At 40.9% G+C, this 23,030-nt stretch overlaps 1 protein-coding gene across 1 annotated transcript in view; it reads left to right on the top strand.

Moving 5' to 3' along the window:
• The window catches only part of MCM3AP (minichromosome maintenance complex component 3 associated protein), a gene marked incomplete at its 5' end in the record, with an annotated part of 31,021 nt that extends 9,047 nt beyond the window's left edge, over positions 1 to 21,974 (top strand). The window contains 23 exons of the mRNA XM_085314556.1: positions 1,050 to 1,189; positions 1,684 to 1,881; positions 2,097 to 2,365; positions 3,696 to 3,858; positions 4,389 to 4,549; positions 5,726 to 5,970; positions 6,759 to 6,949; positions 7,644 to 7,744; positions 9,768 to 9,899; positions 10,453 to 10,566; positions 11,090 to 11,242; positions 13,388 to 13,585; positions 13,896 to 13,964; positions 15,126 to 15,260; positions 15,667 to 15,820; positions 16,242 to 16,500; positions 16,906 to 17,003; positions 17,747 to 18,137; positions 18,288 to 18,542; positions 19,312 to 19,441; positions 20,131 to 20,337; positions 21,038 to 21,188; positions 21,682 to 21,974. Coding sequence (XP_085170682.1) covers positions 1,050 to 1,189; positions 1,684 to 1,881; positions 2,097 to 2,365; positions 3,696 to 3,858; positions 4,389 to 4,549; positions 5,726 to 5,970; positions 6,759 to 6,949; positions 7,644 to 7,744; positions 9,768 to 9,899; positions 10,453 to 10,566; positions 11,090 to 11,242; positions 13,388 to 13,585; positions 13,896 to 13,964; positions 15,126 to 15,260; positions 15,667 to 15,820; positions 16,242 to 16,500; positions 16,906 to 17,003; positions 17,747 to 18,137; positions 18,288 to 18,542; positions 19,312 to 19,441; positions 20,131 to 20,337; positions 21,038 to 21,188; positions 21,682 to 21,840 — 4,073 coding nt within the window. The remainder of the gene's footprint in view (positions 1 to 1,049; positions 1,190 to 1,683; positions 1,882 to 2,096; positions 2,366 to 3,695; positions 3,859 to 4,388; positions 4,550 to 5,725; positions 5,971 to 6,758; positions 6,950 to 7,643; positions 7,745 to 9,767; positions 9,900 to 10,452; positions 10,567 to 11,089; positions 11,243 to 13,387; positions 13,586 to 13,895; positions 13,965 to 15,125; positions 15,261 to 15,666; positions 15,821 to 16,241; positions 16,501 to 16,905; positions 17,004 to 17,746; positions 18,138 to 18,287; positions 18,543 to 19,311; positions 19,442 to 20,130; positions 20,338 to 21,037; positions 21,189 to 21,681) is intronic.
• Positions 21,975 to 23,030: the final 1,056 nt, after the last annotated feature.

Below are 23,030 nucleotides of genomic sequence, written 5' to 3'. Positions count from 1 at the left end.
AAGCCCTTCCTGGTGTCCTTAACATCCCTTGCCAGGCTCAATTCCAACCGGGCCTTAGCCTTCCTCGCCGCATCTCTACATACTCTGACAGCATTCGTGTAATTCTCCCAAGTAGCCTGTCCCCTCTTCCACRTTCTGTGTACTTTCTTCTTCTGTTGGAGTTTTGCCAGGAGCTCCTTGTTCATCCATGCAGGTCTCCTGCCCCCTTTGCTGGATTTCTTACTCATAGGAATGCAGCACTCTTGAGCTTGTAGAAAGTGATGTTTGACTATTCACCGTCTCCCTTGGACCTTGGACCCCCCCTTCCTTCTAGGGCCTTAACCCATGAGATTCCCCCAAGCAGGTCTCTGAAGGGCCCAAAGGCTGTTCTCCTGAAGTCCAGGGTTGCAATCCTGYGTGTTGCCTCACTTCTTTTCTGCAGAATCTTGAACTCCTCCATTTCATGGTCACTGCAGCCAAGTCTTGTTCTACAGTTTTGGGTTGTAGGCCTTTTCATTTTTCATTCTGATCTCACCCCTTCAAAGCTGACTCTGAATTGTTTTAAGAAGTTATTTTTAATATCAACTGATTGTTCTGTCTCTTGATGTGGAACTGTAAAACAATGACTGGTGCTTGGTAAATTAGGATACAAAACACAAAGTATCTTTAGAAACTTTAGCCTTTCTAGCAAAACTGTTTTTCCTGCTGTACACCTCAGTATCAACGTCCCCGGAGCATGGTGCAGCCCTGAGACAGAGTGGGGACCTCGTCCTTGAGGGTTTCCAACAGCCAGTTAGACATAGCCGTGGCTGCCCTGATCTGGTGTTGGGGGCTGTCCTACTCCAAAGTTGGGGGAGGCTGGATGGGAGCCTCTAGAGGTGCCTTCTCACCAACTCTTAGGTGAATCTTTGCACTCGCAATGAACTTTTTGATGTCTATCCATTGAGCCTCCAGCTGAGGCATGTGGTATGTTTAGGGCTGTGTTGGCACATTAGGGTAATAGCTGGTAATGAAAGCAAAAAGGAGCAATGCTTAGCATTATGATTTCTGTTTGTTTGTAACGTTCTTAGCTCGAGTGAAAAGGACTGATCTAGGCAAAGCGAAAACTGTTGTTGGCACTTGCCCAGACATGTGTCCTGAAAAGGAGCGCTACATGAGGGAGACGAGAAACCAGCTCAGTATCTTTGAATTGCTTCTAGGATCTGACAAGGTATGAGCTTTCTGTATGCAGGGATTTGCTGCTCCCAGTACATCTGTTCACTTACTGTGCTTACATAAAGTTGTCCATATTGTTTAGCTGTTATTTAACAGAGTTACTTCTGGTGGAAAAATTAATTTCATTAGTCTTTCTATGTGTTCAGATCCCTATTATAAAACAAGAATGCTAGGGAACTGCTGTTTCACTGTGACAGTGACGTGTCTTTTTTAATTTTATAAGCTTGGCTAGAACTGTAGTTTGGAGGTAGAAGCATGCAATTGTTGRTGATGAGTTTGAGACTTCCAAATCAGCACATGATTCTGTCATGAAATAAATATATTTGCTATCGTAGCAGGATTGCCGTTAATAGGGCTGTTAATGTAAACAGTAGAGAATCTTTGAGCAGTCTGCTTCATGCTAATGTAAAGGCATGGATGTGATGAAACCCTCTATATTCCTGAAAAAGTTAAACTTTCTTTCAGTTATCCCTTCTCTGCCTATTACAGGTAGATCATGCGGCAGCAATCAAGGAATATAGCAGGTCTTCAGCAGATCAGGAGGAACCTTTGCCTCATGAATTGAGACCCTCTGAGGTGTTAAGTATGACCATGGACTATTTGGTGACAAACATTATGGGCCAAGGAGAAGGAAATTACCGAGAATGGTATGACTTTGTATGGAACAGAACTCGTGGAATAAGAAAGGTGAGTACTGGTAGATGGAGATATTTGGTAATAGAGTGCAAATTACCATGTGATGCTGTGAAAAGTGAAGCAAAATGTAGCAGGAATTCAAACATTCAAGTTGAAGTCTGATTCAGTAGTCAAAATACAGATTTTCCATAGGTGGTGCCGGATGACTGTGCTCTTCAGCCTTAATTGAAAATACATGTAATGCTTTGTTTATCCCTTATAATTAGGATATAACCCAGCAACATCTCTGCAATCCGCTGACAGTGTCTCTGATTGAAAAGTGCACTCGCTTTCACATCCACTGTGCTCACCATTTATGTGAAGAGCCCATGTCCTCCTTTGATGCCAAAATCAACAATGAGAACATGACTAAATGCCTGCAGAGCTTGAAGGAAATGTATCAGGACCTGGCTAACAAGGGGATTTATTGCAAGAGTGAAGCAGAGTTCAGAGGTTATAATGTTCTGCTGAATCTCAACAAGGGTGATATTCTCAGGTGGGAAGAATGGATATCACTTGTTTTCTCTTTGCCTTTGGGAAATAATGAGATTACAATTTGTCTGCAATTAATTCAAATGGAAATGAAGGCTTTAATTGCAAAATTATTTTGCCAAAGCAAAGAAATTAAGAACTATGTTGTTTTAATTTTTGAGTAGTTAATTTTCTGGCATTTTAGAGAGAAGCTAAGAACTGGGGAGGACTGTTTATTTTATTCAAAAGAAAAATATCTGAGGGTTGAACAAGCCTTCAGATTTTTTTTTCTCACTGAGGCAAGAGAGCAGTTCAGCATATACAACTTTTTTTTTTTTTTTAACAAGCATGCCATAGTAACTGAGCAGATTTGTTTCAAGGTAGAGCTTTTTTTTATTTTTTTTATTAATCTTAGAATGCAGCAGAAAATGTCAGTGAAATGCAAAACACTTGTCTCTGCATTTAGTTATCTCCATTTTCATCTGGTAAACTCACTGGTTTGGGAAATGGGGTGGTTTAAGGTGCTTTTGGCCTATGTTTAGTAAACTGGGTAACGGCTGAACCCATGTTTGCATCTCTTTGAAGTTGCAGCTCAGACACAGTGGAAGGAGTTTGCAAAAAGGGGAAATTTTCAGGTGCTATAAAGTTATTTCTCCTAATACCACATTTTCATCACATTTCTCTATATGCAGTGTTTATAGAATAAATTTCAAACGACAGTTGTGTTTTTTGTGGTATATGGGGTGAAGGAAGAGTTTATTTTTAAGTTAAGCTTTTTTATTAAAATGGGAATTTTAAATGGGAAAACTTGGCTTTCGTATTGCTTTCAACTTCTTAGGAATAAATTTGAATAAAACTTGCCAGAAGACTTTAGAAAAGGACTTGTGGGCAAATAGTGACTGTTTCGTTTCCTCAGGGTGGGACAAACTGCTATCTTAAACTGTCCTAACAGGTGTTTTGACTTCACCTTTTGATTGAGAAAAGTGTGATAATTTCATTCAAAGAAACGAATGCCTCTTCCCAGAGGTATATCTAAGCTTCCCTGCCTTATCCACAGTAGTATTGAGTAACAGACGTTTTCTGGGCAATGTCAGTTTTGCTTTTCTGGTCATCTTTTAATTTCCTTCCTCCCGAGAAGTYGGAGCAATGCACCTAAATACTAACATGGTGCTAGTGCTGATTATGCTGACTGCATTAGAATACACATGATGAGTTCAGCTATTAGTTTTGGTCATATAATTTGAAAGTCGTTTGTCTCTCTTAAAGCTTCTCTTCTTAATACTGTTTTGTTGGAGGTAGCTATCCAGTTGTTATTGTTAATGTTGAAACAGGTTTCTCTGTCTTTGTCCCTGCAGAGAAGTGCAGCAGTTTCATCCAGAGGTTAGAAACTCTCCTGAAGTTAGATTTGCAGTTCAAGCTTTTGCTGCTTTAAACAGCAACAACTTTGTGAGATTTTTCAAGTTAGTACAAGCAGCTTCCTATCTGAATGCCTGTATCTTACACTGTTACTTCAACCAGGTAAGAAAAAGGCAGGTGGATATTTTCTAAAGGGTTAACCTGTAAAACAGTCTGGGACTTTTGGAAGGAAGTTTTTTCAGAAAGCGGAAAAATCAATAGATAGTTACATATCTCAAAATCYTGTGCTTACCTCTTCAGAGGCTTTTAAAAAAATAATCAGATTTTTTTTGCCATATTGTAAAATGAATTACCAATTTAAACTACTAGAAACCCTTGCAAGCTTTTGCTCCTGCCCCAGACCACAAAGGATTGTACTCAAACAGTGTTGAAGAGGAGTAGAAACTAGAAAGCAAGTGGCATGAAATTTGAAAAGAAAGTTAAATCTGAAAAACTGTTTGCATGGAGAGTCCAAGGTTGGGGGTGTTTTTTTTTTTTTGTTTGTTTGGTTTGGTTTGGTTTTTTGTGGGTTTTTTTTTGTTTACAAAATACTGCTTTTCCTAGTTATAACACTTTCATAGTTAGTTGGGGTTTGAAGAACTGCAAGATCTTGAACTTAGTGGTCACATGGCTTTCTTTTTATTTTCCCTCAGATTCGCAGAGATGCTCTCAAGTCTCTCAATATTGCTTACACTGTGAGCACCCAGAGATGTACAGTGTTTCCCTTGGATCACCTGGTCCGCATGCTGTTGTTCAAAGACTGTGAGGAAGCAACTGATTTCATAAGTTATTATGGCCTGAGCGTTTCTGATGGGTGAGTGTTAAAGAGATTGAGCCTGAAGGTGCCCAGTGGGGTTAGATTAATGTTAAGCTAAGTACTAGCATGGACAGGCCCTCGATGGAGTTTGCAATCAAAAAAGACAAGAATAAGCAAAGRTTAGGGACTGGACTTTATGCAGAAAAAGCACTAGGGCAATGATAGGCAAAAAGGCTTAATAATCTGTTCTATTTTTATTGCTGTATCTATGAAAATTTCCTTGATTTCACTTCATTCACTAAAGAAAGGGAGTTTGTATTTCTATAACTACTATGTCTTTCCACACAGCTTTTTTTGTACCGGTACATGAGTGTTTACCAGGCTTGTTAAGGTGCTTGGGGTTTCAAGGATAAACAATTTCTTCAGGCTTCTTGAAAATAGGTAAAAAGCAGGAGAGGCACTCCCCCAAAGGAGAGGCTGTGTATTGAGCTTAGTCTTTCTTGGACTCTAGGGAATTCTTCCCTAGAAAGAGACGTTGTGAATAACGCAGTCAAAGGAAAAATTTTGATGTAGGCCTTTTTATCTTATAGTTGAATTTTAGTAAACTGTAGTTCTGTAGGAAGTTGGGATACATTTCTCATGAAGCTGACATGTTATGGTGATGCAGATAGGGTGGGATGAATTTGGATATTGTAAAAGGTTGAGATTTTAGGAGTAAAAGGAGTGTGAGAAAAGGAAACGTTGAATGGGAGAAGAGAGCGTAAAAGTCTTCATTGGAAGATGAGGAGAGTGTTCAAGGCCAACAGTGTCTGCTGTGGAAATGCATAAATTATGTGGTGTGTTGATACATACAGACTTGCGATCCAGGCAGCTGGAGAAGGCAAAAAATTGAGTCTGTCACTTAAAGTGCTCCATTTGCTATTACTACTCAGCTTGGAAAGGGCAAATTAGTAAGACTGTAAGTGCCTGGATTGGAGTAGGATTGTGTCTTTTAAAACGATTTTTGTTAGTAGTCTGAGCATCTTTGTCCATCACAAGTTCTATTCTGTCATGGGAGAATAGCAGTTAAGATAGTATTCTTACCTTTCCTTCTCTGGTTGCAGCTGAAGATTGAGATCTAGGCTACAGGGAACAGTTTTGAAAGCCCTGTGTCTGCCTTGCTTAGCTAACTAAGCTGTCATACTGAATGTATAGGCTGCAGAAGCTTTAAGTATATATTTTTTATTTTGCCAGTGCTTATGTGGAGCTGAATCGCTCGGCTTTCTTGGAGCCTGATGGATTACCTAAACCACGGAAATCGGTGTTTGTCAGTCAGAAACTGACTGTGTCAGTTGGGCAAGTTGTAAATGGAGGACCGTTACCTTCAGTGCCTCACCACGTGCCTGTGAGTAGCTTCAATGGACAGAACAAATACACTGGTGGTAATACTACTGTGGACCAAGCTAGTAGCAGCCAGAAATCCAGTGTGGATGCTACAGGTAAGTGTAAATGAGCATTTTAAACACTGTTTAGTAACATACTGCTGGATCACTTTGTGAATATCTTTATTTTACAAAGCAGAAATTGCTCTTGGCTGACAAAGATTGAAATTGCATTCAAATTTGGGCATAATAAAAGCATGTTTTGACTTTAATATAGTTAAATATATTTTTAATATGGAAGTCTGTTAGCTTTTACAGATATGTATCAATACAGAAAATATACTAATGGAAATAAGCTTAAAGTTTTATCAACATAGGTGAAATAACGTACTGCTTTCAGATTGTCAAATTCCCTTTTCAGTTTGCAGGTTTTGTATATTGCTTGTTCTCACTGTGTATAACTAAGTATCTTGTCTTCAAGCTAACAGAATTTATATTCTCTTTCTGGTCCTGATTGAAAGTATAAATATTTTGCATTTGCTCAAGAACAGCATGTGTGTAGGTGCTAATCTTACTTCTCTTAAAGCAATTGTTTTATTGGAGATGCACTCTCAAATAATACAACTATCTCTCTCTCTCTCTATATATATATGTATACATATATATATGTGTATATATGTGTATGTATATATATATATATATATAAAACAATTTAATTAGCCCATGCAATATATTTTAACTTCAGGGCAGCAAGCTTCCATTTTGGACTTGTGTGATAAATCTCATCAGGTTATAAAACAAATAAGCTTTTGAAGATAATAAGTAGCAAGAGTAATTTAGCTTTTTCTTGTGATTAAATTGATTTTCTCTTAAGGGCTTGATTTCTGTCCCCTCCCCTGCCCTAGAAGGAAGAATGGAAAGCAAAGTTGTGGAATTAGATGTTGCAGCAGTAAAAGTCCAGCCCACAGCTCATCTTATGCCTTCACTGTTACCTCGTCCTCTAATGCCGCTGCTGCCTCCCGCCCAGACAATTTCCCAGTCTGTTGGACAACCTGAGCTTCTCCCTTCAAAGCCTCAGCCAGTATACACAGACATGGTAAGGGAAGTTAAAAACCCTTTGAGCATCTGGAAAAGATCTAGAAAATTATAGAATGMAACTAAGATCTGTAGATTGTCTCCAGAGCCAGGAGAAACTCCCTGATCCAGTGCTGTGGTTAGTTTAAGTAGTTGTTTCCTCAAATTTTTTATTCCAAAAAGAAAATTCTTGTGTARTTTTAGATGCAGGTCTGAAGATGTCACTGCTTGCTTGTCTTCTTTGGATAAACAAAGTCCTGTCTGTTAGCATTTGTTTGATAAACTTCTAAGGAGAAAGTCAATGATACAGTAAAAGTAGTTATATTGATTTAGCAGGCAAATTTTGTTTTGTGAATATTTACCTATGCCTTTAATATTATGATACTTATTTGAAATAAAACGTGACTAAGCTGCTGCTTATATATACACACAATACTGTTAATATTGAGTCTTAAATGCGTACCTTATGCCCTTGTGCTTTCCCCACCCCGCCAACGTTTGGATTTATGCTAATACTGAATCTGTTTTGACACATTATGTTGCTTTGTGTTGGTTCTTGCACTTACAAAGTTAGCAGGTAGAAATATCGTTGTTGTAGTTGCTAATTACAATCAGTTAAACAATTTTGGAAGCCTTTGCTCCCAMTTTGTGTGTGTGTAGGCTGTCTTGAGCATGAATCCAGTTTCCTTTTATCTGTTTCCTCCTCTGTGTTGTAGGACATTGCTGAGGTGGTGGATGGGCTTGTACACGACGTCCTCAAAGGAGAGTGCAGAGAAGTCAGCCGAGCGGGAGTGGCTTATATGACTGCAGCCATCTGGTAAAGAACATTTTCTGCTGGTACTTCTGGAATTCATTGTCATCAAAGTTCCAGTTTGGCCTAGCAGCACCATGTACAAAGATTAAAACTAAGCAAGGCAAGGTTTGTAGCAGAGGGAGATTCTCTTACTGATGCAGTGGAGGAAAAATCAGCCCTTCCTTCACAGGTCCGTAGCCTTTCTGGTATACATTGATTAGATGATGTGCTTCTATAAACCTTATGTGGGATGACTCTAACATCACTGCTACCACAAATGTGTTGTGGATGTGAAGGTGTCTGAACAGGGACAAGAGGAGTAAGTTCAGGTCTGGATTACTGTTTGCTTCAAATAATGCTTCTACAAGAGAATTCAGACTTGCACACAGGGCATGGTGAAGGGCCATCTGGATGTCTTTGGACCATCTTCTCATTCTCAGCAGATCTGTTGCCAACACTAGATCCTGTCAGCTCTGGCACTGTCTAGCCAAACCACTCACAGCTTTTGCATTAAGTACCAACTCCAGTCAAATTATCCTATCCTAAGGAAAGGAAGCCCCAGAGGGGTCAGTTATGCTGTCGGCAAGTTGCATCACTGGTGGAACTCATGCTCATTAAATAATTCTGTGGCGYTGGACCTTACTGTCCTCTGGTAACTGTAGAGTGGGATGTGCAGCAACAGTCTGGCTGTAAAACGTTCTGGATGTCTGTCTCGCTCTAAATAACAGCATAGGAAGGGAAGGTTGGTTGCTTTTGTACACATGTATGTTTTATTTCTCTATGTTGCTCAGTCCCAGCAGGCACAGTTAGAACCCTTTGACCCATGATTCAGCAGGCTGATAGAAGAATTAGCTTTCTTAATTTTGTTAGTCAGATTCTATTTTTAGCAATTCAGTTCTGGATTAGTTTGCTGAGTGTTGGCAAAGAGTAGGTCAAGGACATAGCACAAGTGTTCTTGGGCTTCTATGTTGATGAACTATCTCATTTCACATGCATTCCTCTTCACTCTTTTACCCATCCAAGTATACTCTTGTTCTGGGCTAGAAAAATGGCAGGAATCTGAAATGATATGAGCTAAGCATGGCAGAGGCTGTGAACCAGGAATACACTGGTTGCTACACTATGGTGATCTAGCTTATTTTGTTTGGTTTTGACTTCTTTATTCGGGAAAAGTGAACATGATAGAGAATTATGTTATTCTGACTGTTTATTTTTGCTTCCACCTGGTAATGTTAAATTAAAATCAGAGTCCACGTGTGGCTTTTAAATCTTGACCTGGAATGAGAAATCTTGGTCTCAAAGGAGCATGAGTATTTTGGCTAACCAGGGGCAAGTATTTTGGTTAACCAGGGGCAAATGCTGAATTTGCAGAGTAACAGTATAACACAGGTTCTCTGTTGTGGTCTGTCACTTTGATCTGTCTCCTTAATGGCTCTGGATTGCCTGTTGGTCTTCTGACTTGCAGGATTTTCATGTAGGCATTTCCTTTTTTGGATTGAGCAAATAAATGAGTAGTTTGTTTTCAAAGCACCTTAAACAGGGCTTCCTAAAAGGGTCAAAGGATGTTATGCATTTGTGAAAGAAAATTTGTGAGGATCCAGAGCATAAATGGGGCAAAGCACTTGGAAGAGAGAAGGTGATCTTTTTATCTTTTTTTTTTTAATAAATATAGGTTTGAGTGCAGTTAAGCTGCATCATGAGAATTCCCTTCCTACAAAAATTTGAACTCTTCTGAGCTGTATTAAATGTAAAGCAATTGGCCTGTAGGTTTTGGATGCTTTAAGGGATCTTCTAAGCATTAATTTCCTTCGTGTTCTTTGTGTCCTGTCAAGCATTAACATTTTCAGTAGGGTGGTTCAACCTGTTGGTTCATTGGTCCATCCTATAACGTATTAGTGTAATTAAAAACAGATTTAGGAGACCAAAATCATGTTGTCATTCTGCTTCAAGCTTGAGGAAAGCCACAGATGTGTGTGTGGTGCCTAGTCTTTAAGGTTCTGAATGAAAATTTGCAGGCTTTGAAAAGAGAATCGCTGTTTTTGTGCAGTATATCAGAGGCCACTGTGGAGGAACTTCTGGCTGAAGTGATGGGGGAGATCCTCAGACAAGTAGCGGGAAGCGTGCTCAGTGCAGAAAGGGAGCGTGTTAAAGAAGAAAGGCGAAGAGTGGAGGAAGAGAGGTGAGTTGCTGGTCTTGCAGGGTGGATTGTATATGCCTCCTGGACAACATAAAACAGCAGGTGCAAACTGGAATCACTGGATGTGTTCTCAGACCCTGTGCCTTTCTCACATCTTGAAATCTCTAGATTTCTGTCATCTTGAACTGCCCTGAGATCACAGGGAGGGAGACTGTCCCTTTTGTGTTTTCACATGATCTACTAGTTAGTTTTTGGGTAACCTCACAGAGCCACTGCGGAAATGGTGAGTGGGAATGTTTGGGGAACTTCAATTCACCTAAAGCTTCCAGGGAAGGAGGCATGTCCTGGCCTCGACGTGTGCAGGAGCTTTTTATTTCCAAGGCGTGAGCTATTTGTCTATAGTTCATTGGAGTAAGAAAGAAATAACCCCAAGATCAGCTGGCTCCATTTTGTTTATTTTTAGGGAGAGAAAACAGTGAGTGGGAACTTAACTTTAGGTGAATTAACTGTGTGTCTGATGCTGCATGTAACAGTTGTGTTATGAAGTGGAAGGCTTGGCAATTGCTGCTTGCATATACTTGTTCTGTCCTTCTAGGCAAAAGAAGGAAAGAGAGCAGTTAATAAAACAGTTGAGTCAGTTGGTGGGTATGGAGTTGATGGAAGAAGTAATAAAGGAGAGCGTTCAAGAGACATCAGGCAATGAATTAAAGTAAGTAGTATGTACTGCACACCATACTCTGTTTAGGATGCTTTTTTGAGAGTAAGAATTTGTCAGGAAGTGGCRAGCTTCTTGTTTCACCTTCCTCGAGGTCATCTGCAACAATAAGGTACTTTAAAGAGAGGGAAAGTGGACCTAGTGTTACAGCATGTTGTCAGCTTGCAGTTGCACTGTTATCAGGCAGAAGTAGTCCTCCAGGGCAAAAGTAATAGAAACTTTATTTAGAACAAGGCTACCCTATGTGCTTTTTGCTCTGACTACATTATGCCCTAGCTGTAGACTTGCCTCTCATTGTACGTATTTCTTTTTATACTGATCACAGGCTTCCAAACTTGAATGACTTTTCTGATTACAGACATCATTTAGAAGGACCATAGATTAAAAGGCAGCATATAAAATTCTTCCTCTTTTGCTAGCTGTGCTGATGGACTCTCTTTGTTTGCAGTACAGTCAGTTGTTTTAGCACTTGCCTTCACCTCACTGGAGGTCTTGGCTTGTTTCATTTTTGAATTAGATGTGCCTTAGAAAGAGACCGGAGAGCACGTATTGCCCGGTGCTCAGAAGAAGTCTGTGCTCATGTAATGGACCTCTTTCTGGAAGATGAGATTTTCCAGATTGCTAAGGAAACTCTTCAGGAGCTCCAATGTTTCTGCAAATACCTGCAAAGGTGAGTTGCCATCCTGTGATACAGTTGCTTTTCTTGGGAATATTGACAAGCCAGTGTTAATAGTTTTAATTAAAAATGCTTGTGTTTTTTGAGACAGCTGTTGCTGACTAGTTGGCTCCACCATAAGGATAATCTTAGTCTTACACTGCTAATATATAGAATCAGTAAGATTGGAAGRGACCTCTGGAGATCATCTAGTCCAACCCCCCTGCTCAGCAGGGTCAACCAGAGCATGTKAGACAGGGTTGCATCCAGGCAGGCCTTGAATATCTCCAGAGAAGGAGACTCCGCAACCTCTCTGGGCAACCTGTTCCAGTGCTCGGTCACTCTCACAGTGAAGAAATTCCCCCTCACATTCAAGCAGAACTTCCTGTGCTTCAATTTCTGCCCATTGCCTCTTGTCCTGTCACATGGGACAACTGAAAAGTTTGTCGCCATCCCCTTGATACCCTCCCTTGAGGTACTTATACACATTGTTAAGATTCTCTCCTCAGCCTTCTCTTCCCCAGGCTCAAGAGGCCCAGCTCTCACAGCCATTAAAAACACAGAATAGTTGAGGTTGGAAGGGACCTCTGGAGATCATCTGGTCCAGCCTCCTTGCTCAAACAAGGTTAGCTAGAGCATATTGTATAGGATCACTTCCAGGCAGGTTTTAAACATCTCCAGGGATGGAGACTCCACAACCCCCCTGGGCAACCTGCTCCAGTGCTCAGTAACTCCCAAAGGCGGGGACTGAGGGTGGGATTCAAACCCACGTGTGCAGAGCACAGTGGATTAGCAGTCCATCGCCTTAAACGCTTAGCCCCAATATATGGGGGAGGGGGGTATACTTCATCAAAGCCATTTAACGAGCTTGGTAAGAGACTTCTAGAAACTTGTAATTTCTCCTTGGATGTTTTCTACTGAGAGTTTGTTTTTCTGGATATGTGTTAAGTGGTTACTGTAGTGGTCCAAAGCAGAGATACATTTTCCCTCTGCTATGCTGCCCAAGTGCAGCCCGGTGGAGATGCTTCAGTTGGTGTTTCACAGCATTAGAAGAGGAAGCAGCAGGCTGCTTCTCCCCATCCCCCCTCCCAGCAACTTTTCTTGCAGAGTTCTCCTGTCCTAAGATTGTACTTGTTTCACTTCTGGATATATGTAATCATATCTGCCTTCTGTGGCATAGGGAAGGTTAAGCAAGATCCTAAAGATACAAAAATACACATACATGCAGCAGTCAAAATTGAATGGTGCAGAAATATTTTTATGTGCTCTGAAAATATCAGAAGGAACAAAACACAAATACCAATTTATGAATTAAAATCTTTTGTTTTAACTTTTGTTGCGTATTCTGAATCACTTGGTTATTGAAAGATAGGCTAGCTTCTGATGATGAAGGCTGTATTAAATGTTCCCTCTGGCTTGATTGATTTGCCTCATAAAAATCTTCAAAAACAGCACTACAGCAGAATCACAGAATGAATAAGGTTGGAAGGGACCTCTGGAGATCATCTAGTCCAACCTCTCTGCTCAAGCAGGGTCACCTAGAGCRTGTTAAACAGGTTGCATCCAGGCAGGTTTTGTGTATCTCCAGAGGAGGGGACTCCACAACCTCTCTGGACAACCTGTTCCAGAAAAAGGCATACATTTCTTTCTRCAAGAGATGTTGCAGTATTGAGAGTATTATAGAAACCTTGTGCTAGAAATAAGCATACTGAAACCAAGGAAGGATAATTATTCTTGATCTTTTGTTTGGGAAGCTTTTAGGGTGCAGATAGGACAGCCGTGCTTCCCTCCTGTGGTCCCTGTCTGACCACAGAGAATGAGTTCAACTTGCTAAGCAGAAAGCTACTGCTTTTTTTGTCTGTATTTTTTATTATTATTAATATTTTTTGGATGGGGTGCAGTGCTGCCCCTTTTGGCCACTCAATACATGACTGGCAGGTTGCATCCACTGTGTGCTCTGAAAAGTGAATTTGCAGTTGTGTGCATGACTGTAGCCTGAGGCCATATCATCTCCCAAATGAACTGTCYGACCTGTTCCCTTTGGTTGTCTCTGTGGGATATTTCTGAGAGCCTGACCCAGTATGAAGATCAAAGAATAARAAAAATGGTTTAAACCGAGGAAGTTATTAATAGAGCCTATTTGTATATCCTCTCCTGAAGGTGGAGGGAGGCAGTGGCAGCTCGAACAAAGTTGAAACGTCAAATGAGGGCATTTCCGGCTGCTCCCTTTTGCACCGATCCAAGAAATAAACTGAAAGCGCTGTGCCCCAGTGCTGAGTGGCCAATAGCCGTGGACAACTTGGCCAAGAGAATTGTAAACCTAGGACATGCGGGAAAACTGGGAATCTCTTGCACAAGGTAAGGATGCTTACAGTGACAGCAGTTGGCAATCTGTAAGATATTTTTGGAAGGAAAGTTATAAAGTACTCCTCTTCTGCTAGAATCTGTTGTTAAAGTTAATGGTTTTGCAAAACAGTTTTCTTAAATACCTCCAAAAGACACTTTCTGTACAGAATGCTATTAAAAAAATCAGAAAACCCAAAGAAATTTTTTTCTCCTATTAATAGCAACTTTCCGAAGTTTTTTCAGTGACTTGTAAGGGCTTACCAACTTCGTTTTTATAAAATAACAGACACATTTGCCAGTCACAACCAACTTCTGTTTATAGATTAAATTGGCTGAGAAACAAGACAGTACATGAGATGAAAGTTCAGCACTTCTACCAGCAGTTGTTAAGGTATGTTTGTTGATCTTTTTTTCTTTTTTAATAACAAAAATGCCAAAGGCCTTGAAAATGTCAGTGTGGAGTTACAAATGGAATATCCATTTGCTGYTTTGCTTCTGGAAGTACTCAACAGTTAAGTTAACTGGAAGATAAATCCTTGAAAATGTTAGGACATACAATCCAATTGCTGTGGGTATAACCTTAAAATGTGTGTCAAATTTTACGCATTTTGTTCTTGCATAGTATGGGGCATAGGCTGGGCATACAGACCTAAAGATAAAAGATCCATTACTAGCCTGGTTTGTGGCGCAAAGGTTTTGATTGACTATTTTAATGTGTAGCAGGAGGTCTATCTTCTCATGGCTTGTCACGCACTGATTCCTTACGTGTTTATTGGAGCAGGGTAGTTGAGCAGTGTGGAAGTGGAGTGATATATATGTGTTCCAACAATCCCCAAAATAAAGCTCATATTACAAATTTGGCAACTATAATTCTTGAAAGCATCTGATCCGTGGTGAAATAGGTAGGTGATGGAGCTAATTCTTTAACTCTGATTTTGGACCTCTTTGACTATTTATAGTAGTCCAGTTTATTCAAGGCAAGAACAACATTGACTTTGAAGGGATGCAACCCTTAGACAGGTCCATAGTGGGCAATCTCCATCCTTGGGCATATTCTAAGCCTTGGCTGCTAGCCAGGCTGTCTTGATCCACTGTTGGGGACATTTCTGCTCTGAGGAGGCTGAACAGGGAGACCTGTCCCACTAGTGCTTCTGTGATTCTTTAAGAGTTTTTCCTGTAATGGTAATTTATTTTCTATGACTCTCCTCAGCAGACCTTCCCATAATCAAAAGCAGCCATGTTCTTCCAGTAACTGGTCATGGGTGTGCTCTGCAGTTGTAGAAAGTGATRTAAACTGGTATGTTCTGTTCATTGGAGTAGCTCAAAAACACGTGTGCAGTCAGTAAATGAGGTTGTCAGATGTTAATGAGTAAAGCTGCAATATTACCTGTTAGCTAGCACATTGCTTCAGAAAAAAATCACAGGAACTTCCTAAAGCTGAATGATCAGTAACTGGTTTTGGAGCTTACATAATGGCAAAATGGTGCTATCACTGAAAAAATGTAAGATGCTACTTCAGTCTCTGTCTTACCCATTTCTGTCTCTCTTTAAGTGATTTAGCTTGGACTCCACTGGATCTCACCTTATTAATCACTGAACATATTCCAGTTCAGCAAGAACAATTTGTTTGGAAGGTGCTGTTGGTTTTGCCAGACGATGATGAATACACAGAGGATGATCCCAGCAGGTAAGCAGAAGAGCTGATTAGTGTGTTCCTTTCTCAAGCATGGCAGTAGAATGGAAGACGACTACTAGTGTCCTCAACATATGTTGTTTTTCACCTACTATGTCAAATTTCCCCCTTTGCTTTTTTTCCTCCAAAGTACTCAAAGGATGTGACTGCAGTTTGTTGCAAAGGCCTCTATCTTCTCCTGTCATTGTTCTTTGAACTGCTTTTGTTTATATCAAAAACAAAGAAAACATTGAAATAGGTAATGATATGGAGAATTGCAGGCCATTTGATAAATATTTAGCAAAGTCTAAGCAATTTGAAGATTGTGAGTATAATAGATTATAATACTTAACAGGTGTTGGTGCCAAAACCCTAAAATACTGTATTTTGAGAAAAAAGGTTTTTTGTTTTCTTTTGTTAGGGTACTGGTGGATTGGTTGAAAGCTAAATTTGTGGGAGACAAAAGCTGGAAGAAAAACATTTCACATGCAGAAGGAAGAATTCAAACRTTGACAATACTTAGTTCTCTTGGTGTTCAAGAGAACAGAACTATTCATGTCAATGTGTGTGTAAAGGTAGGTGAGAGCGATCTTCTCGTATCTGACAGGCAGTAAGTGTGCTATCTCTGCCAGTGGAAATTGTCTGGAAGCTTTTCATAGTGTGTCCTGACAGATGGAGGACATGATACTGGGAGGGATGGGGCAGTTGAAAGCATAATTTAATTTTTTTTTCCTGGTTTCCATTCAACTAAATAAATATGTACTTAAATACAGTATAATATTAGAACCTGTTCTTTCAATTCCTAGTTCCAGATCAGGTGTTGAAGTATAGTTTTGTGCATCTGTTGGGCACATTCATGATGTGTGGATTTTCTCGGTGTGTTTTTATTGTTTTTTTTTTTTTTAACTACTTAAGGTTTGTAGAATGAACTGCAGTTTTTATTATGAAGATTGCTTTGTTTTTAGCTGCATTCCTGTTGTCATGCTTCTTGTTTAGGTGGCACATGGCACACTGTCTGACTCTGAGCTTGATAAAGCCGAGAGGCAAAAAGACTTGCTGGGAACCAGTGGGCTTATTCTTCTTCTGCCCCCTCGAGTTAGGAGTGAAGATGTTGCAGAAGATGATGTTTATTGGCTTTCAGCTTTGCTTCAATTGAAACAGTTGCTTCAAGCCAAACCTTTCCATCCAATAGTTCCTCTGGTGGTTCTAGTCCCTAGTCAGGAAGAAGATGCCACAGAGAAAGAAGTAGAAGAAGGTCTGTATTATTTCTGTGCCTTGAAATAACATGAATATTTAGGACAGCCTAAAGTAGAACAATTGGGACTAACAGTGTCTGAAATATAGAGAGCTTCTAGTTAAGAGAGAGAAGCATAGGAGTCTTCAAAGCTCTGATAGAAATCCAGAGGCCTTAAGGATTCATTAATATGGAAAGAGGTGAACTTTTCCTAAGTTTCCAAGATTCCTTTGCACAGCATGTTTCATCCCAAGAGTCTGGAGGTAAGGGTGGAGGGGACTTTGCTGTGAATGTATGCTGAGAGTGAGATTAGGTCTAAGTAGGAGGTGCCCGTTAGTTTGTTCTTTGTCTATATATGTGGCTGAGAAGAGAGGGAGCCCTTTCAGTTACTGTTTTTATTTATTTATTTATTTATTTATTTTAAAGGTTTGATGCTGCAGGACTTGATTTCAGCTCAGCTTATTTCAGACTACACTGTTGTTGAGCTTCCAGGTTCTATCAATGACTTGCAAGGCACCAAAAGGGTAAGAAAAGCAGTTCAGAATGTGAAGAGACTGCTCAACTGCTTTATTATTAATCTCTTTGAATTGCTAACATCTTGTAAGGAATGATTGCTATATTATCAATAACTTCTAAAATATTTTTTTCTCTTAATTTTTGCCATAATTTTTGCTCAGAATGTTTTTTTTACCATGTACCTGAATTTCCTGGAGTCAGATACTGCGTTTTCAGTAGTGATTCCAGCATCATCCAGAACTGTTCTGAATTATTGCTGCTAATTTTTCATTATTTGTGACAGTTCTCTTTTAACTCTCTAGAGATCAACAGCATTTGCTTCATAAAAGCTAGTTTCTTCTCTAATACTGAAAACTGCACTGAGGCTCAAATATTTGAATTGCGTAAATACATTCTCATCTGTCTTGGTTATGTTGACTAGTTGTCAGACTTCCTGACCTCAGACAAACTTTTGACATCCCCAATATCCTGCAGCACAGCAGGGAGTTCCATAGCACAACTGCTTGTTATGTGAACAATCTCTTCCTTTTGGGTTTTGAATGTGCTACATGTGAGCTTTAGATTGAGACCACCCAATTTGACAATTACTGCTGTAAATATCAGGATGGTGCTGAGTGATTTGTTTGTATTTTGCTATGCACTATTCAAGGCCCTGTTCCCTCAAACTTGGAGGGCTACAGGATTGGATCCTTACTATCCTCATCACCTGGAGCAAAGTCTGCAATTAGCAGTGTTGTTTTTTGTGTTGTAGCTCTCTGAAGCTGTCGGGTGGCTGATTTCCCAGTGTCCAGACTCCCTCGAGCTCTGCAGTCAGACCCTTCAGGAGTATGTTGAGGATGGGATTGATGGTGAATTTGGCAAGCGCTTCTATCATGACCGGAAGGAGAGGCATTCAGCTGGTCTGCCATCTCAGGAGCCGGGGGTCATTATAGAGCTATACAACAGTGTGCTGCAGTTCCTTTCAGATGTGGCATCCTCAGAGCATCTGTGTGACTTGTCTTGGCCTGTTACTGAGTTTTCAGAGCCTGGGGGTAACAAACTGTTACCCCACCTCCAGTGGAACATGCCTGATCACCTGGCCTGGCTGAAGAAAGCTGTTCTTTCCTTCCAGATTCCGTATCTTGATCTGCCTCCGCTGGGTGGTATGTACTTCACATTTCAGTATCCCCTTGGCAGCATGTTGTTTTCTCAAATATTTGGCTGCGTTTCCTTGAACTGTCTGCATGTAAAGTTGATAGTCTGACGCTCTCGTACATACTTGCAAACTACTTTTTTGTATTTTTTTTCCCTAGCTCCTTGGCGTCCTGTTTGCCACATGGTTTTTCAGTATGTGTCTCAGATCGCTAGTTCTTCTCATACTCAACCACTGATCCAGTCTCAAGTGGAGAATCTACTAAGCAGAACTTTCCAAAAGTGGAAAAGCAGGACCTCTGGGAGTTCTGATGATGGACCTTCTGTTAATGATATCCCTTGGGATGATATCTTAGTACTTTGCATTGATCATAAACTGAGAGACTGGAAACCACCCAAACTGCCTGTTACACCAGGTATCACATGAACTTCTACAGTGCTGATGACATCTCATGCATAGCTACATTTAATAACTTGGCATAGGTAGCTTTACATATGGTAGTGAGTCATACATAGCATTAGTGCAGCAGATTGAGAGCTCTGGTCTTGATCTCCGCCTTCACATTGTAGACACATCTACTCAGGTTAGCTGAGATGGTAGATATGCTGGATGAGGAGATTTGGCTTAATTGGTAAGTAAAYAAACAAGCAAAACCAGAACCACTTTCTTAGACATTTAGTCGTTCACTTACAATAGGTACCTGAAATAACATGCTGAGAACATGTTCAGAAAATGAATTGCACGTATTTAAACAGCACATCTTTGGAGCTAGGATTCAAATCTATTTTTCTGCAAAAAGGGGTACAACATAAAAGAAGATTAATAAGGTTTGTGTCTTGAAATTCTGCGTGCTTTCAAATTCCAGTCTACTTTTATTTGTGATGTCCTGTTTAGCTTAATTATAGGGAGACTCATTTAACAAAATGACTACCTGACTGGCTGAACACTGAATTTAGATGCACTAGAAATCTAAAATGAAGATAAAGCAACATTTTACAGTCTCTGGAGTCATCTGGTATTTGAAGAGTAAATCAACTCTACATGTTGAATATAAAAAAAAAAAAGAAAGAAAGAAAAGAAAGGCCTTTTACAGCATAATTTTCAGTGGCTTTTTAATGCTGAGTTTTTCCTCTGAAGGAGATGATCAGTACTGATACTAAATGTTGGGTCTGGTTTGTTCACAGAAGCAGTAAGTGAAGATGGCCAGATTCGTGTATACTTCTTCAAGGAGCACTTAAAAAACTTCACCCTCCCTTTTTCTTGGGAGCAAGCCAGACTGCGCACCCAGAAGGAGATCCAGCAGGACCATGGGAGGTGAGGTGACTGCTGTCACTTCCTGTGTGAATGATGTTCAGCCACCAGTTATTCCACCAGAGCCACTTGGTGAAGTCTGAGGAGGTTGCTTAGGACCTCTGATGAGTGCATGGTGCCTTCACAATGTTCAAAACAAGCAGGAGGCATTCCCTCAGAATGTGCTTGCGTCAGTTGTCTTGAAATGAACTGCAAGGGTATCTGTGCAGAAACCAGATGGTAAATAATGTGACTTCTGCAGGGTTACTCAGTTCTCAAATGTGCTTGTTTGGAATGCACTTAAGTCTTACGAATTGTGAAATTCTACTGCCAGAGAGAGAAGACAGTTGTGGCTTGGATAGGTTTGCAATTAGACTTGTGGTGGGGGGGGAATTGGAGGGACAACAGTGTGAGGGGGGAAGCCTGGAGGGATATATTATGACCATGTCCTTTCTTCAGTAGCGCACCCTCCCTTCCATTCACCTTTACCTGCAGCCTGGGCCTGTCAGATGAATGATCAAAGCTATTTGCAGGTTTTGTCTTTCAGTAGGAAAGGTCTTTTCATCTCTTGGGAAAACTGTAAATGGTCTTAATTAAACACTGGGTAGTGTTGCATGGTGCGTTAAGCACGTTTTTCTCCCTTTTTCTAACCTTCCAGCCAGTAAGGAAAAAATCAACATACACTCATAGCAGTTTGTGCCCTTCTCTCTCAGGTCAAGAGTGAAGTCTCCCATCTCTTTTAAGAAACCCCACAGTGTCTCCATCACACCAGCTCAATGTGGCACTGGCATGAGTGTGCTGTCAAGTCAGGAAAGGAGCATCCCCAGTGCCGCTGAACTCACGGACACGGCCGCAGCCCTCAAGCTTCTCCCAGAGCGTCTGTTGACCCAGCTGCAACTGGAGAAAAAAGAGAGCAGGAGGTTTGTTGCTAGAACACCATCTAAGGCCATTTCCTTGCAGTCTTTGGTAGAGGGTTGTAGGTAGTTTAACCTGCCCTGAACTCCCAACAATATTTTTGAAAAACAGCCTATCTACCTCCAATTTCTTCTTCCTTCACCAAGTGCATAAGTTCAGGGCTGTTCCCCTGCTAGCTCCTACTTGCATTACAAGAACTGTCCAGGACTGTTAGAAATGCTGAGAACTTTGAGGAATGGTTGGAAACTGTCCGTGGGTAATGAAGCCACCAATGAAAAGCAGTACAGTGATGTGTGGTGTTCAGTGGTCTTTCAAGATGGCATGGAGGTGCGCAGATGTTTTCATGCTGTGTCTTGAAATGCTACAAATGTTTGAAGGCCACTTTGGGGTGGCAGTGTCTGAAACTTTTACATCTTCAACAAAGCAAGTGATGAAGCCAAAGAATTAATTGCTCTTGAGGTTGGCTAAAGAGCTTTGTCTTCACTCCCTTCATCAGCTAAGCGTCTTGAATTTGTATGGCTCCTTTCTGTATCACAGCCTTCTACAATGGGTTTTCCCAATAGCAGTGGGGGATGTCAGTGTTGGAAATCACTGAGCATTGTATCCTTGCAGACACCTCTGAGGCTCCACTCCCACTTAGCCTGCTGGTAACAAGAACAAAGCTGGGTTGCAATTTGGCTAGCAGTTTGGGTCTCTTTCCTCCAGGTTTGAAGAACAGTTGCATCAATGCCTAGCTGAGGACACTGAGCCCCTTGGTGACATTATGGGTCCCCCTCTTTACCTCCCCCAGTCTCTGGTCTCCACCCCACCTGTCACATATCCGTTGATGAAGAGTCCCATGTCATCTGCTCAAGAGGTAAAAAGGAGGTGGCACTGGGAACTTACCTGCACAAYACCCTTTAGAGCTACAGCTATTAAACCTGCTGCACTTGCAGAATTTAGTGGGAATAAACATGGGYACACAGTGTTAGATAGCCTTTGRAAATTGGGAATTGAAAAGGGGTGCTTTGATGATAACCTCCTCTCAGGGAGAGGAGTACTTCCTACAGATCTGAAATASAGGTTCCTCACAGATGTTAGTGCTCTCTGCTGAGGAAAGTCTAATAGTATCAGCTGTGGTGGTGTACTCTAGCTTAAAGAATCACCTTTGTGGGTCAGCTTCTCTCAGTTAAAGAAAGGCTGGGGCCAGGGCGGAATATGCTCTTTTTGCCATGTCTCTTATGTGGGAGGACAATAGTGACCCCTGTGGTTATTCTCAAAAGTGAGAGCAGTCACTAAGCTGAGCTGTCTCTTGTTCGTACTGGATAATGCTTTTTTGTCAGTCTCATCTCTCTTTTCTTTCTGGACAGGCTGGGAGTCAAGTGGGATGCGAGCTTGTGGTGGAGGACCTAAGCCCAGCGCTGTCAGACAGACTGAAACGCTTGCAAAGGCTACTCAGAGCTAACAAAGAGGGTGAGGTTGCCTCTGAGCTCCACCTCTCTGCTCTGGTGGACATGGTGGATATTTGAGCACGGTTGAGGTACATGTGCAGACCAAGAGACTTCATAAGGAAATTCAGACAATTCACCTGCCAAAGTACTGGAGCTTGCTCAGAAAATAAGTAAATAAAAGCGGCTGTCCTCGCAGAAGAACACAGAGCAAATATGGGTCCTGGGCTGTTCTTGTGTGGTTGTCTTGCACAGAGGGTGTCCAAACTACAGTTTGGCTGGTCTAGCATTCCTTYCTTTTAAGCTGTTCTATTTTACAGACGTGGAGAAGAGTCAAATCCTGTTCTTTGGAAAACCCATGACTGACTTTTTTTTTAACCAACTCTCAGTTGGTGACCAGGTGCAAGAGAGGCAATGAACTGGCTGGCGGATTAAATCTTTAGTTATACCTTGCAGCTCTGAGCAGAGTAGATGCAGGGTCAAAGCCTCCAATATACTCCTTGCACCTCATTTTTGTGTGTTCTCTGCCCCTCACAACACTATTAAACCCCCAGGCATACATGCAGAGAGCTGATGTTGGGACCAAATTTGAATTTCTGTTGAAATTCAGATTGGAAAATTACTATGAGGAGAAGCAAACGGAGAATCCTTGTCGTTAGCACATGGCTAAACATAGCTTTGCCAGAAGAAAACAAAAAGGTAGTGAGTGTACCTGGGAATACAGCAGTCGGCCTGCATGGTCACAGTCCTAGGGATGTTGTCCCAACTCTGTACATGCTTAAAGCAGAAGTTATCTTCCTGCAGCACCTTGGATTTTAGTTGTTTTTGATGCTCAGGAAATACTTGATTCTGTCATTCTCCAATATTATAAAACATGGCGAAGTATTATAATTTAATTATGGTCCCTGCAAAACTCAAAGGATTTTTGTTCTGCTTGGCCCAAGTTTTAATGTCTCAAATGAMCATTCAACATAATAAGCAACTGATCTGTTTATTCTGCTTCTCATCCTCATGCCGAAAAGCRGGGTGTCTTCAATAAAGCTCGTAGGGAGGARTGATGGAGCATTGACTCTCTCTTCCAAGAGCAGACTATCTACCTTCTTCAGCTTTTAAGAGGCTGCAGCTTTGAAAATTGGAGACCTTTAATACTGAGTCCCAGGAAAGAGTGTGCACATGTATTGCACGCCTGCAGTACTGGAGAAGAAGTGTAGGGCTTGGTTGTTGTTTGTTGGGTTTGATTTTAGTTTTTTCCTGGTAGATCACCAGATCTT

This window comes from Rhea americana, unplaced genomic scaffold (assembly GCF_003343005.1).
Source record: "Rhea americana isolate MKP2758 unplaced genomic scaffold, rheAme1 scaffold_408, whole genome shotgun sequence".
NCBI lineage: Eukaryota > Metazoa > Chordata > Aves > Rheiformes > Rheidae > Rhea > Rhea americana.
Note: the sequence above shows the minus strand (reverse complement) of the source record. Positions and strands in the feature narration are given on the sequence as shown.